Source organism: Rhinolophus ferrumequinum, chromosome 20 (genome assembly GCF_004115265.2).
Source record: "Rhinolophus ferrumequinum isolate MPI-CBG mRhiFer1 chromosome 20, mRhiFer1_v1.p, whole genome shotgun sequence".
Lineage (NCBI taxonomy): Eukaryota > Metazoa > Chordata > Mammalia > Chiroptera > Rhinolophidae > Rhinolophus > Rhinolophus ferrumequinum.
In genome coordinates this window covers 46,168,132-46,180,819 of record NC_046303.1, presented here as the reverse complement: position 1 = coordinate 46,180,819, position 12,688 = coordinate 46,168,132, and the positions used below count along the sequence as shown (strand labels likewise).

Here is a 12,688-nt window from a genome sequence, read left to right as displayed (position 1 = left end):
GCGTGAAGAGGCAGAAAGAGACCTAAGGGACCCAAGAGAAAAATGATGAGAAAGTGGTGCAAGACAAAGTCATCGAGGCAGACACGAGAGCAACCTGGGCCGGGGAAGATTCTGGGGTCCGGAGTGGGTGTTCTTCCCGGACAATCACCGGCCACCCGAGTTCACGGTGGCGACAATTGGAAGACCCGCCCCTTGCAGCACTCCCGGCCACTAGCCGCGCCCCGCGGAGCTGTGACCTCCAAAGCGGGTCCCTTGGCGATCCCGCCTCTTCGACGAGACATTCGCACCTTTGATTGGCTTCTAGTGGGATCCCTCAATGTGGCTTGCCCAATGGAAGGCCCGGCCGGTGGCCCGGACGCTCCACCCCTCCCCCGCCCCTCGCGGAGGGCCCGCCCCTGCCTCGCGCCCGGGAGCGGAGGAGAGTAAATACAACAGGAGCGCAAAATGGCGGAACCGCCGAGCTCAGTGCACTGCGCTGCTGTCGCCGCCGCTGCCGTCTCGGAGAAAGAACCGTTTGGCAAGGTGCAGCCCGCCTCCCGGGACCCAATGGGTCCTCTGTCCGCCAAGAAGGTGCGGACTGAGGAGAAGAAGGCGCCGCGGAGACTCAACGGAGAAGGGGGCAGCGGCGGGAACAGCAGGCAGCTGCAGCCGCCCGCGGCACCTTCGCCTCAGAGCTATGGCAGCCCCGCGTCTTGGAGCTTCGCCGCTCTGTCTGCTGCCCCCTCCCCTTCTGCTCGCAGCAGTTTCTCTTTCTCCGCTAGCACGGCCGTCCCCTCCTCAGCCTCCGCTTCCTCCTCTCAGCCCGTGCAGCGCAAACTGCTGGTCCCTCCTACGCTGCTGCACGCCCAGCCTCACCATCTCCTGCTGCCGGCCGCCGCCTCCTCGGCCAGCGCCAAGCCGCGCAGACCCAAGGAGAAGCGAGAGAAGGAAAGGAGGAGGCACGGCCTCGGCGGGGTGGGCGAGGCCGGCGGGGCAGCCCGGGAGGAGAACGGGGAGGTGAAGCCGCTGTCGCGAGGTGAGTGCCGGCGCCCGGAGGGGGGAAGGGAGGGCGCCCCGGCCCCCGCCCCCCGCTCGCGCCCGCGGGGCTGGCGCAGGAGGCGCGCGGGGGCCGCGTGCGCCAGCCTGAAGGGGGCGGGAAGCGTCCGGTTCTGTGCGGGCGCTTTTGCCGTCCCCGTGGGTACAGGAAATGGAGCCCGTAATTTCGGTCGCAGCGAGGGGAATGGCCGAAACTCTTATTTTCTATATCGTTTCTGCCTCCTAGTTAATGCGCTGCAGGGTTTGTAGAATTCCGTCTAGAGGACCCGCCTGAGTGATTTTGGCTACGGAGGGAGATGGGAGGATTTGGTCTTGTAAAAGACGCTTGATTAGTAGACCTTCTAGACTTAATCATGGAATTCATATTTGTGACAAGCTCTAGCGCCAGAAAACCCTGTCAAAAAAGGGGTGTGGAGAGCCTTGGCGTCAGCTGGAAGCTACTAGAGGCCTGAGCTTTTCATCCCTATTAGGGAAATGAGGTAGTGTGCAGGCCCGAAGTGTGCTATTTCATAAGGTACCCTCCCGCCTCCCTCCTTTCCGCTCCGTAGTCTTAAGTGTTTTGAGTGGTCCTGTTTGAAATACCACCCTTCAGAAAGAATTTTTCAGCCATATTCTTTTTTTCCTGCAGCAAACGATAAAATCTGGAAGCGTTGACATTTTTTGGCCAGATCGAGTAGCTGCAAAATGTTTTAGCATCAGAAAAAGGCAAATTCTTAAGCGTCCTTTTCAGACACGGTTAGACAGTTTTAAAATGTAAGCTAGTCATGTAATTTTCAGAAAGTATTTCTTTAAAATATACGTATAGTTCTACCTATTTAGCTATTGATGCGCGAAGATCTGACAGTGGTACAACATAGAGACTGGTTGAAAATTAGATCTCTGTGTGATTAAAAAGCTTAAAGCACATAATGATCTTTACTATAAATATACATTGATAACACAGTATTGTCAAAGTATTTTTGTTTTTAAAGGAAAAATGAAATCTCAAGTGGTTTTAGCATTGCTGAAGTAATGGTAGCTTAGATCATGAAAAATTCTCTGTATATTTGAATTAGAATATATTTTCACAGTTTTCAAAAATGCACTACATGAGTATGTAGCAACAGTTACATACTCATTGATGTTTTGCCTGTAGCAAAGCTTTGACATCTAAGTATAGCCATCAGGTACTTTGGCACAAGGTGAAAAATCTCTCAGCTTTGGAGAGATACTTCTGGGAAAGTGGTTTTGAAGATGGAATTTATACTACTGTTAGTCTGGAATTTAGGTGGTTAGTATTTTGATTTAATGGTAACATTTAAAAGTTATAATGCCTGGAAGTCTGCATTTGCTGCTCGGTATCAGCCTTATTTGTGATGTGTAAACAGTATATTTGCTTTTCTAATTCTTTGAATGAGGAAGTGAGTATAACGTTGTCAGTGTATTGGAATGGCTGAAAATAAATATTCTTTAACAATTGTGACATAAAATATGGAGCACATAAATGGCCTTTAAAGTGAAATGGCTGTTAAAGAAAAAATTTTCTAGTCTTTTAAATTACATTTAGAATCCTCCTTTTGAAGGCTACTGCTTGCATTATTAAGTCTGAATATAAGCAGTGAAAGCTTTATGTTAAGATGTGGGGAAGATGATTTTCCATGACCTATTAAGGTCTTTTTTAGTGACTTAGGTATCAACATTAGTAAGATTTTCATTTTTTGACAAAAATGTTGCTATTTTATTAAGAAAAAGCTAAAAATCAAAGAGAAGGATTGCTTTTCAGTGTCTTGATGGTAAATTTAATGGTAAAAATCTTTCCCTCTTAATTTAGGAAGTACTCATATCCTTCTAAAGTTCAGGTTTAACTGAATTGAGGTTCTGTTTTAATCAATTAAGGAGATTCTTAAGCAACAGTGGTATTAAAATAAAATAGCAAAATCACATAGATGATTTAATATAGATATAATTGCAAATATAAAAGTCCTAATTTGTAGTACAGTTCTTGGAACTTTTTGTAAAAATCTTAGTAAATGGATAATAACCAAGTTGTTTTCGGTATACATACCCCTCTTTTTAGTGTTGCTCTCAGTTGGATAGTTCAAAGCATAGCGCCTGGGACAGCTCAGTGACCGCCTCACTTATTTCATAGTTCATTGGTTGAACAATCTGAATCAGAATCAGAAGTTAGCTATAAAGGCATCTAAGCAAGGAAGATCCTTCAAAAAACAAAAAAGAATTCCAAAATATCTAGCCTCCCAACTCCATTAAGCAATTAAGCTCCTCTATTTATTTGTAGTAAGTTTTTTTTAAAAAAGTCTTTAGTAAGAACCGCTAAATTTTTGCGTTGGCTACCATTGTAACACAAATTATTTATATTAAATGGAAGTGCATATGAAAGGGCTTGGCAGGTCATTGAGTAAATGTTGAGTCAGAAGCATGATAATTTGTTTTTTTATCCCTATAACAAATTAGAAGTAGACTTGAAAGTTAAGAGTGATGAACAACAGAATTATAAAAGCATACCCGTCTAGGTCCTTTGTATACGGGCTGATGCCTTACACACCTAAAACCTCTGAGGCCATCTAGTCATAGTGCTGTAGCTGACTTGTGTGATAGATAGCCTGAGTCATCAAGTAAAATGTATTTCTTATAAAAAGAAAACGTGCAAAACATTTTTGATTTTTAAAACTAGAAAATGACCAGACTTTGGTGCTTACAGAGGTAATGTACTGAACAGTTCACAGCCCATTTTCTTGTAGGACTGAATGAATTACTGAAGTGTGGAAGGTAAAGTGGGACATGTACTGAAGGTATCCCAACATTTAGAGTTACATTATAACAAAAAACAGAACATACATTTCATTAGAGAGCAAAATACTGATACTAGTAACCAATACAACTTTCATAGGTCTAATTTTTGTTAGTGTTTTTGCTTTGCATTTAACTTTTTTCTCCTTAGAATTGACCCTGTGATGTATCCCAAAACAAAACCAGAACATTTCACTGAATTTTTGCCTTGAAAGTGTAGTTATAGAATTTAATGAAAATAGAGGCTTTCCTTAGAAATGAATAATTTGAGGTATATAATTATTAGTGATTTTAAAGGGATACATGTTCAAAGATTTTCAAACTAGACTTTCCCCATCTTTCTAATATTATTCCACAATTTTAGGTTAAATTCCTATTTAGTGTTCATCATTATAACCAAATATTTGTCACTGCTGGGATAGTTTACTATGATTTTATTTTCATGTGTAATCTTTTATTTTCCATACCTTGTTTTTTCATTTGATTAGTTTCATCTGGCAAAGTCTTTGTATCCTCCAGCAGCTCCATAAAATGGTTTTCAGCACAATTTTCCACGTGGTCAGATCTGTCACATAAACTTACCAGTTCCGTTTGTTCTGTAGTCATCTGTTCCTTCTGTAGCTGTCCTTCCTGCTTTAGTCTGGATTGTTTCCTTTTAGGCCTGCTGCAAAACTGTCATCTTGGGGCTTCCCTTAGCTGACATTCTGGAAATTTCTTTCACTTTTATTGAATCTCTTTTTCTGGATCCCATACCTTCCTTTTGGTTTCTTCCTTCATATTGGTTTCCTCTACTATTACTGTGAAAGAATGAATGGGAATTTTTGGGGGATTTTATTTTTACCCCTTGACTTGACTGGCTGTTGAGAGATTTCTATTTTGGAAATCATTTTCCCTCAAATGTTTGGAGGTGTTCCGTTATTGTCTGGCTTCCAATGTTGCTCTTGCAAAATTTGATCTCCAAAAAGTTGTCTTTTGTTCTGTCTGGGAGATTTGAACCCTTTCACTGAATTTTAAAATTTCAGGTATCTTTTAAAAAAATGTTTTATGAGCTCTTGTTCATTGTTCCTGTATTATATATAGCGTCTTGTTCCCGTTTTTCATGGGTGCAACATCTTTTGTTATCTCATCTTTGACATGTTCTTCTGTTCCTTGCATTGGTTTTGGTTCCTATAACTTTTTTTTCTGTTTGTTTTGGTTTCTTTCTTTTGGAGGCTTTCTTCAGATCTGTGTGATCTTTAGCAGTTCCTTCATATTCAAGAGAAAGTTCCAAAAGGGGTGGAAGGTTCACTGGGCATGCATGAGCATGGCTTATTGACTAAAGAACCCTTTTGTTTTTACCTTTATTTCTTTTCTCTGGGTGGTGGATAAGAAGGCTTCCGTTTTCTTCAGAAAAATCTGTCTGTAAATGGAATAATGGAAAGAGGAGGAAATTGGCACAGGTAATGAGTTTAGATGGCAGTGTTCTCCTGCTGGGAAGGAGACGCAAGCTCGAGACGCAAGCTACAAGTCCCACCTTTCAGTTTATAAAGTTTCACTGAGTCTCCCTGTTTTTATGCCAACATTTCACCTTTGTGTGGGATGCCTGGAGCCACTCTGCTTCAGTTTTGTTGGAGACCATACCTCTCATTCTCTTACGACTGTGTGCGCGTGCGCTTATGTGTGTGTTGAAGGAGGGGTAAAGGGTTGGTTCTCCCCTCTTGCCTGCCCCAGCACCTCCAGTTTCTAAGCCTTTCTGGAGTAAATAGGGTTGTTTGTCATTATCGCTTTCTGTAGGGACTTACTTGAACCTTCCATTATACTTTAACCTTCCATTATGCTAAGTCACTTAACATTCCACCATCAGCTTTCTGTCTTTATACAGTACTTTGTATTTCAGGTTACAGTTACAGTGTTTCCTGCCTATATCAAAGAAGGAATTTCTGTTTCTTTTTCTCCTTATTGTTTGGGTATGTTTTTCAAGAAGAGATTTTAATGTTAGCCTTATTTTGATTTTTTCCTATTTGTCTGACATTGGTAAAGTCACTCAATCTTTTTGAGTCCATTTCATCTGTTACATAAGGATACCTTTTCCACAGCGTGATTATAATTACATGAACCTGGCGTATTGTTTTCATTCATAAGAGGTATTAGTTCCTAACCCTTTTTTTCTGTTTAACACATTGGAGACATTTAGCTTTCGTGAATTCGTGGATAGGTATACAGTTTTCCCATTGATATCCTGGTGTCTGGTATGGTGTCTGGATATTCTGGTATGTATTGGTATGATCCATACTAACTTTGAGAGAAATTTATATTTCAGAGATTTAAAGTCATTATAGTAAATGTCATTAATTTTTCACCGTCTTCAAGTGAATTACACTTTCAAATTACAGGTAAACTACCTAAAATAGAATATTGAAAAAATAATGATCCTTAATTTGTATTAGAGTAAAAAGAATCGTGAAATATTATGGCTTGTATAAAATCTTTTTGTGTGTGATTAAGGAGAATTGATAATAAAAATACATTCTTACCAACTAAACTAATATTTTTTACAACATTTGTTTAAATTTATGTTGTACATATTTTTTTCTTGAATGGTAGATTGAAAATATTTTTATCATGAAAAGTTTTAAGTAATACAAAAGAAACCAGAACAATATAATGAATTTTGGGTTTACCCATCATCCTTCTTCAACAATTATCAACATTTTACAATTCATGTTTAATTTCTGCTCCTCCACTTATTTTTATTCTTTGCTCTAGTATTTTAAAGCATATTTCCAACATATATTATTTTATGCCAAAATAACGAGGATTGAAATTTGTTTCCATTATAGAACTAATAATGCTTATAAAATTTCAATAACGTGTGTGTACTTTAAAGAGTGAAATTCTCCCCCACTGCCAAACTATCATTAACAGTTTGGTATATCTCTTCTGGAATAGATGTGCTTATATATTTTTTAGGTTAACTCTTTATAAAAAATTTGTTTTAAATTTATGATAAAATACGCATAAAATTTACTTACTATTTTAGCTGTGTAGTTTAGTGGCATTAAGTACATTGTTGTGCAATCACCACATTCATCTCCAGAACTTTTTCATCTTCCCAAAATGAAACCCATAGCCATTAAAGAATAACTCCCCTTTTTCTAGCCCCTCCACCCCTGGTAATCATCATTCTACTTTTTGTCTTTATGAATTTGACTACTTACATGAGTGGAATCATAAAGCATTTGTACTTTTGTGACAGGCTTATTTCACTTGATCTAATGTCTTCAAGGTTCATCCATGTTGCAATGTGTCATAATTTCCTTTTTAAGGCTGAATAATACTCCATTGTATGTATATGCCACATTTTGTTTATCCATTCATCCCATACTTAGATTCTTCTGCCTTATGGCTATTGTGAATAATGCTGCTATGAACATGGGTATACAAATACAAATATTTAGTATCAGAAAAGTAAGTAAGCTAACAAAAAACTTGTAACAGCTAAGTGACGCAGATTACTTGTGAAGACATTGTGCATTCAGCCACATCAGCATAGGAAATAAAATATTTCAGTTTGATGGAAGAAAGAAAAGGCACTTGCCATGTGCTGTGGTATTATCTCAATATTTTTAGGTTAAAATTCTGAAAATTTCCTGGCTTGACCCGAGTTGTATAGCTAACACATAAAGAATTTGGATCAACACCCATCTCTGCCAGGGTCAGAGCCTAACTACACAGAGTTACAGTTAACTTAATTTTCCCCCTTAGACTGTGATAAACAGGAAGAAGAAGGTAAAGATGAACTGGAAAAAATTTCCCTAGTTCCTTTTTTTTTAACTTTTTATTATAGTTTTAATTATACAGAAAAGTTGAAAGAATAATAATGATTCTGTGTATATTTTCCTCTTTGATTCAATAGCTGTTAATATTTTATCATATGTATACACTGAATCATTTGAAAGTTGTAGACATCGTAATACTTCATTCTTAAGTGTTTTAGCCTTCATTTCCTCAAAGTAACCACATAACCACAATAACATTAAAACAATTAAGAAAGTAATCACATAGCCTGTCTCTATACAAATTCTTCCAGTTATCCCCAATTCCCATATTGTACCCAAATACACTACATCTATTTATTTATTTTAATCTGGAGCTCTCCTGCTCACATTTTTCTCATATGACATTGATTTTTTTGAAGATGCCAGTTCAACACACCTGTTATATTGTAGTTTTTCCTATGTTCATGATTTTTAGACAATTGTTTTATTGTGATACTTAGCTTGATTCTTTATATTTCTTATAAACTAGAAGTTTGGTATAAAGCCTTATTAAATGCAGATTAAGTAGTTTTGGGAAAATTAATTTATAGATGTACGTCATACTACATTCCATCAGGAGGCATGGAATACTGATTGTGCCATTAGTAATGATGCTGAATTTCATCACTTAGTTGAGGTGACCATTGTCACCATTGTAATAGTTCGTTTTCTATTTGAATTTAGTGTATAATTTGTGGGGTGATGGCTTTGTGAGCATCTAACTCCCCAACCATCTTTTGACTAATTTATGTTCCTTGTCTGAGTCTCCTATTTCATTGGGGTTAAAGAAAGATGCTAAACTCTTTCTGAATAAAAAATGAATTCATTTTGGGGACGGGGAATTAAAAATAAATTGCTACTCTTATAGCTAGATTAAAATTTAGCAATCTATTTTGATATTGGTTACCAAAAAATATACTACAAATTCATTGGTATGACTAGAATCTTATGGTTAAACATTTTTCTTGAATTCTTAATAAACCATAGTTTGATAGTTTAATGCACAGTAGTTTGAGTTTTGGAAAGCTACTTGCAGAATGCTTATAGTTAAAGATCGATTGTAGTTGGCCAGTTACAACTGGTAATTATTACAGTGTTGGTACCATGGGCCCAAAATAAAAAACCCCTACCAGGTTTTTTAAATATAGTGGGTATACATTATAATCTCTACTCTGTAGTGTCCTCTGTTGACTAATATAAATGAACTATATACCTATATGAATTCCCATTTAACTAGGTTATATCAATTCTTTCAAAGCAGGCATAGTTTTAGTCATTTTATGATCTTTGCCTTGCACTCAATGATTGATTTGAAGAAACAAAAAACAATACTTTTTCTATTAAAAAATTAATTTGTCTTTGCATTACAAATTTAAGAAGCTATTCTTTTTAGCTTTTTTATAGAAAGGGTACTCATTTTATTTAGATATTGTTTAATTCAGAGACATTTTCACTGGTTTAACATGTATAGCAATATTCTGGAAAGCAGATGTCCTGGGTTTATTTTTCTGGTTAAATCATTGATGAATTTTATATCTTAAGGGAATAAGTATTCATCATCTTTCAGTTTTCTTCTTGAAGATAATGAAAGTACCAGAATTATAAATTCTGGCAAGCTTTTTTGAGATGGGTGACGAGCTGGTGCAATGAGTACTTGGATTAGAATATAAGCTTTTTCAGGACAGAAACAGCAACAACAATAGTTAACATTTATAGAACTGTGCTCAGCACTTTATATGTAGTTTTATTTAATTTTCAAAACTTTTTAAAAGTTCCGTTAGACATTAGTTTTTTAAAAGTAATTGTGGAAGCTCAGAAGGTTTAAGTAACTTGCCCAAGGGTATAAAATAAGTAGTAAATCTGGGTTTCAGATCTTTAGATAGATTGACTTCAGAGCTCTAGCTATACGCTACTGTGCAAATGGTGTTAATGTTTTTAAACACCCTTCTTCCAGAAATGTACCTTTCATTGTGAAAGAGTTTGCCAAATAAATGAACTGCACTTTGATGGAAAAGTAAGACTTAGGTAAATGGAGATGCTGGAGACTGGCTTGTTAGGCAGAGGGGACAGTGTGAGCAGGTTGTAGAGACTGGAGAGTGCGTGGTGTGTTCAGTGGTCGGGGAACCCAACCGTTTGGCTGCGTTGGTGATTTTGTACAAAGTTGGGAGGTAGAACAGCATGGCAGTTGAAAGACTTCTACAATTAGTCTTTTATTTGCTAGGAAAAGGAGTTTAGGCTTATTCCGTAGGCAAAAACAGCAAGGCACAGTTGTTTTAGTAGGGCAATAAAATAAAATATTCAAATCGGTATTTTTGATAGTATTGTGTAAGGTGAATTGGCTGAGAGAAAAATTAGAGACAGGGAAATGGGAAACTAAAATGAAGTGATTTTCGTGGTACAATGGTTGGTACTCCTAGACACAGAAAGGAAAAGGTTTTGAGAGGGAATATGTGATAAGGCATCATGATTATCAAATACATATGTAACAATAAAGGAGGGTTCCTATGTAATTCTGTGGTTTCAGATGGAGAAAATAAGCATATCATTGAAAAATGTGGGTAGGTCTGCAGGAGAACTGGTTTAAAAAGATGGATATGAGTTTGAGATGCAGGCAAATACCTTATATTAGAATTCTGTTATAAGATGCAAGTGAGATTTACTGGTGAGTCAGTTGGTAAGGTTTAAAAACGTTCTGTGTATAGATTCTTTTCAGTAAGTGTCTGTGTGCTTCAGTATGCATGTGTGGAGAGGACCCTTTTAAAAGTCTCCTTACAGTGGCACATGCTTTTTCTGTGAGGAGCAAATAATCTCAGATTCTCTCTGTAACCAGCTATTCACAGACTTTAAAAGGTCCATAAAAAACCCTCAAGATTAGGCAAGGTCTCTTAATTTTCCTCTGGTCTAACAATTGAACCGTTTATCTTCCATTTGTCCTTCCCTTCCTCACCTCCCCTGCCATTCTCTTTATCTCCGCTGCTCCTTATTTTAGCATTTGGTTTAAGTTTGGGTCCTTTTATATAGTACTCTTCTCTCTGGCTTTGCTAATTGCCCTGTTAATTTTCTGGTTTCTTTTGTTCTCACTCCCAAAAATCTTAGCTTAGTGCAGTTTTAGATCACATATTCAACTGCCTCTTGATATAACCACTATTAGATATCTCATAGAACTGTAAAATTAGTATGTTCAAAACTCTTAGTCTTCTTTACCCAAATTTGTCGTCCTTATCTCAGTGCCATCATATATACACAGTGGCTCAAGCTTGAAAACTCGATTCTACACTTTACCATCATCCAACCTGTAGCCAAGTCTTGTCACTTCTAGTCACTATCTTGCATACGTGTCTACTTTAGTTCCATTCTTTCTACTAGCCTTAGTTCAAATAACTGCCTCCTTATTGGGCTCCCTGCTTCAGATCTGTGATCTTTCAATTCATTGTTCATACCACAGCCCAAATGATAACTAGAGATCTAAATGCATATTTGATATGTTACTTTTCTGTTAATATGATGATGTTCAAATTCCTTAAAATGTCATCCAAGGCTCTGTATGATCCTATTCTTTTTCAGCTCTTCAAATTCTCCCCAGTACTCCTTGCTGCCTAGAACTTTCTCTAACCCATTATCCTTCCATTCCTAGTTCCACACTTCTATACCTAGTTATTGTCTCCTTACCTTTTAGGATTCACCTTGAAAGGGAGGCCTTTCCTATTCTCTGGGCTAGGTTAGGTCCCCTTACTGTTTCTTCCCATATCACTTTGCACTTCTATCTTGGCTTTTCTTCACTTCATTTTAATCACTTGTTTGGTTGTCTTCTCTAGACTATAAGCTCTGTGAAATCTGCAGCTACGATCATCGTGTTTCAGGTCAGGCCCTTAACTGCTAGCTACTTGATAAATATTTGGAAAATGAATGAGTTGCTCTACATTTGAGTACTTTTTGTCCGCTCAGAAGAGATGTCTTATTATTCAGGAAAATTTTGGCAGGTATTTCAAAGTGAGAACAGCAGAAAGGTGATAATAGGATGAGACGTTGATCAGCAGCTCACAGACAATGGGCAAATTGTTAAGTAAGCAAAAGAGGCAGGTATTTGATGGTATGAGAACTATTAATAGAAAGGAAATGAACCTCGTGGATAATGCTGATTGAATTATGTTTGACTAATGTTATCAGAATTGCCATTTTGTGTACTCTTTAATCTCAGGAAAAACAAAAACAAAAACTTACCACCGCATTGTACAAAGAAGATATGTTTTTAATCTGAGTTTGTTTTCTGTCACTTCAAAAAGTTCCCTGTTGCCATTCAGTGCTCACCCAGGGGTGATCTGTTTTCTGTCCCAATAGTTTTGTCTTTTCCAGAATGTTACATAAATTGAGTCATATACTTACTCTCTAGCTTTTTTGTCTTTGGATTCTTTTTTTTTTTTTTAATTTATTGGGGTGACAATTGTTAGTAAAATTACATAGATTTCAGGTGTACAATTCTGTATTACATCATCTATAAATCCCCTTGTGTGTTCACCACCCAGAGTCAGTTCTCCTTCCATCACCATATATTTGATCCCCCTTACCCTCATCTCCCAGCCCTCAACCCCCTGTCTTTGGATTCTTTCACTTAGCGTATTGCTTTTGAGATTCATCAGTGCTGTTGCATTAATTAGTTCATTCGTTTTTATTTCTGAGAGGTAGTTAGTTCATTGTATAGAGATACCACAATTTGTTTTTTCATTTGCCTTTTGATGGCCATTTGGATTGTTTCTAGTTTTTGATGATTATGAGTAAGCCTGCTACAAACATTCACATACAAATCTTGGGGTGGATATATATTTTCATTTCTCTTTAGTAAGTAAATACCTACAAGTGGAATTGCTGGGTTGTGTGGTAACTTTATGTTTAACTCCATAACAAACAGCCAAACTTTTCTAAAGTGGCTATACCATCTTTCATTCTCATCATCCCTTCAAATTGTCAATTTACTAAATTTTCACCATCCTGATAGGTATGTAGTAGTATTTTATTGTGGTTTTAATTTGCAGTTCTCTAATAACTAGTTATGTGTAGCATCCTTTCATGTG

General features: G+C 37.6%; 1 protein-coding gene across 2 annotated transcripts in view; it reads left to right on the top strand.

Moving 5' to 3' along the window:
• The first annotated feature begins 20 nt into the window (after positions 1-20).
• The window catches only part of RSBN1L (round spermatid basic protein 1 like), a 63,802-nt gene continuing 51,134 nt past the window's right edge, over positions 21-12,688 (top strand). For both annotated transcript variants that reach the window (XM_033088895.1, XM_033088894.1), the window contains exon 1: positions 21-1,015. In XM_033088895.1, the coding sequence (XP_032944786.1) occupies positions 445-1,015 (571 nt within the window). In that variant the 5' untranslated portion in view covers positions 21-444. The remainder of the gene's footprint in view (positions 1,016-12,688) is intronic.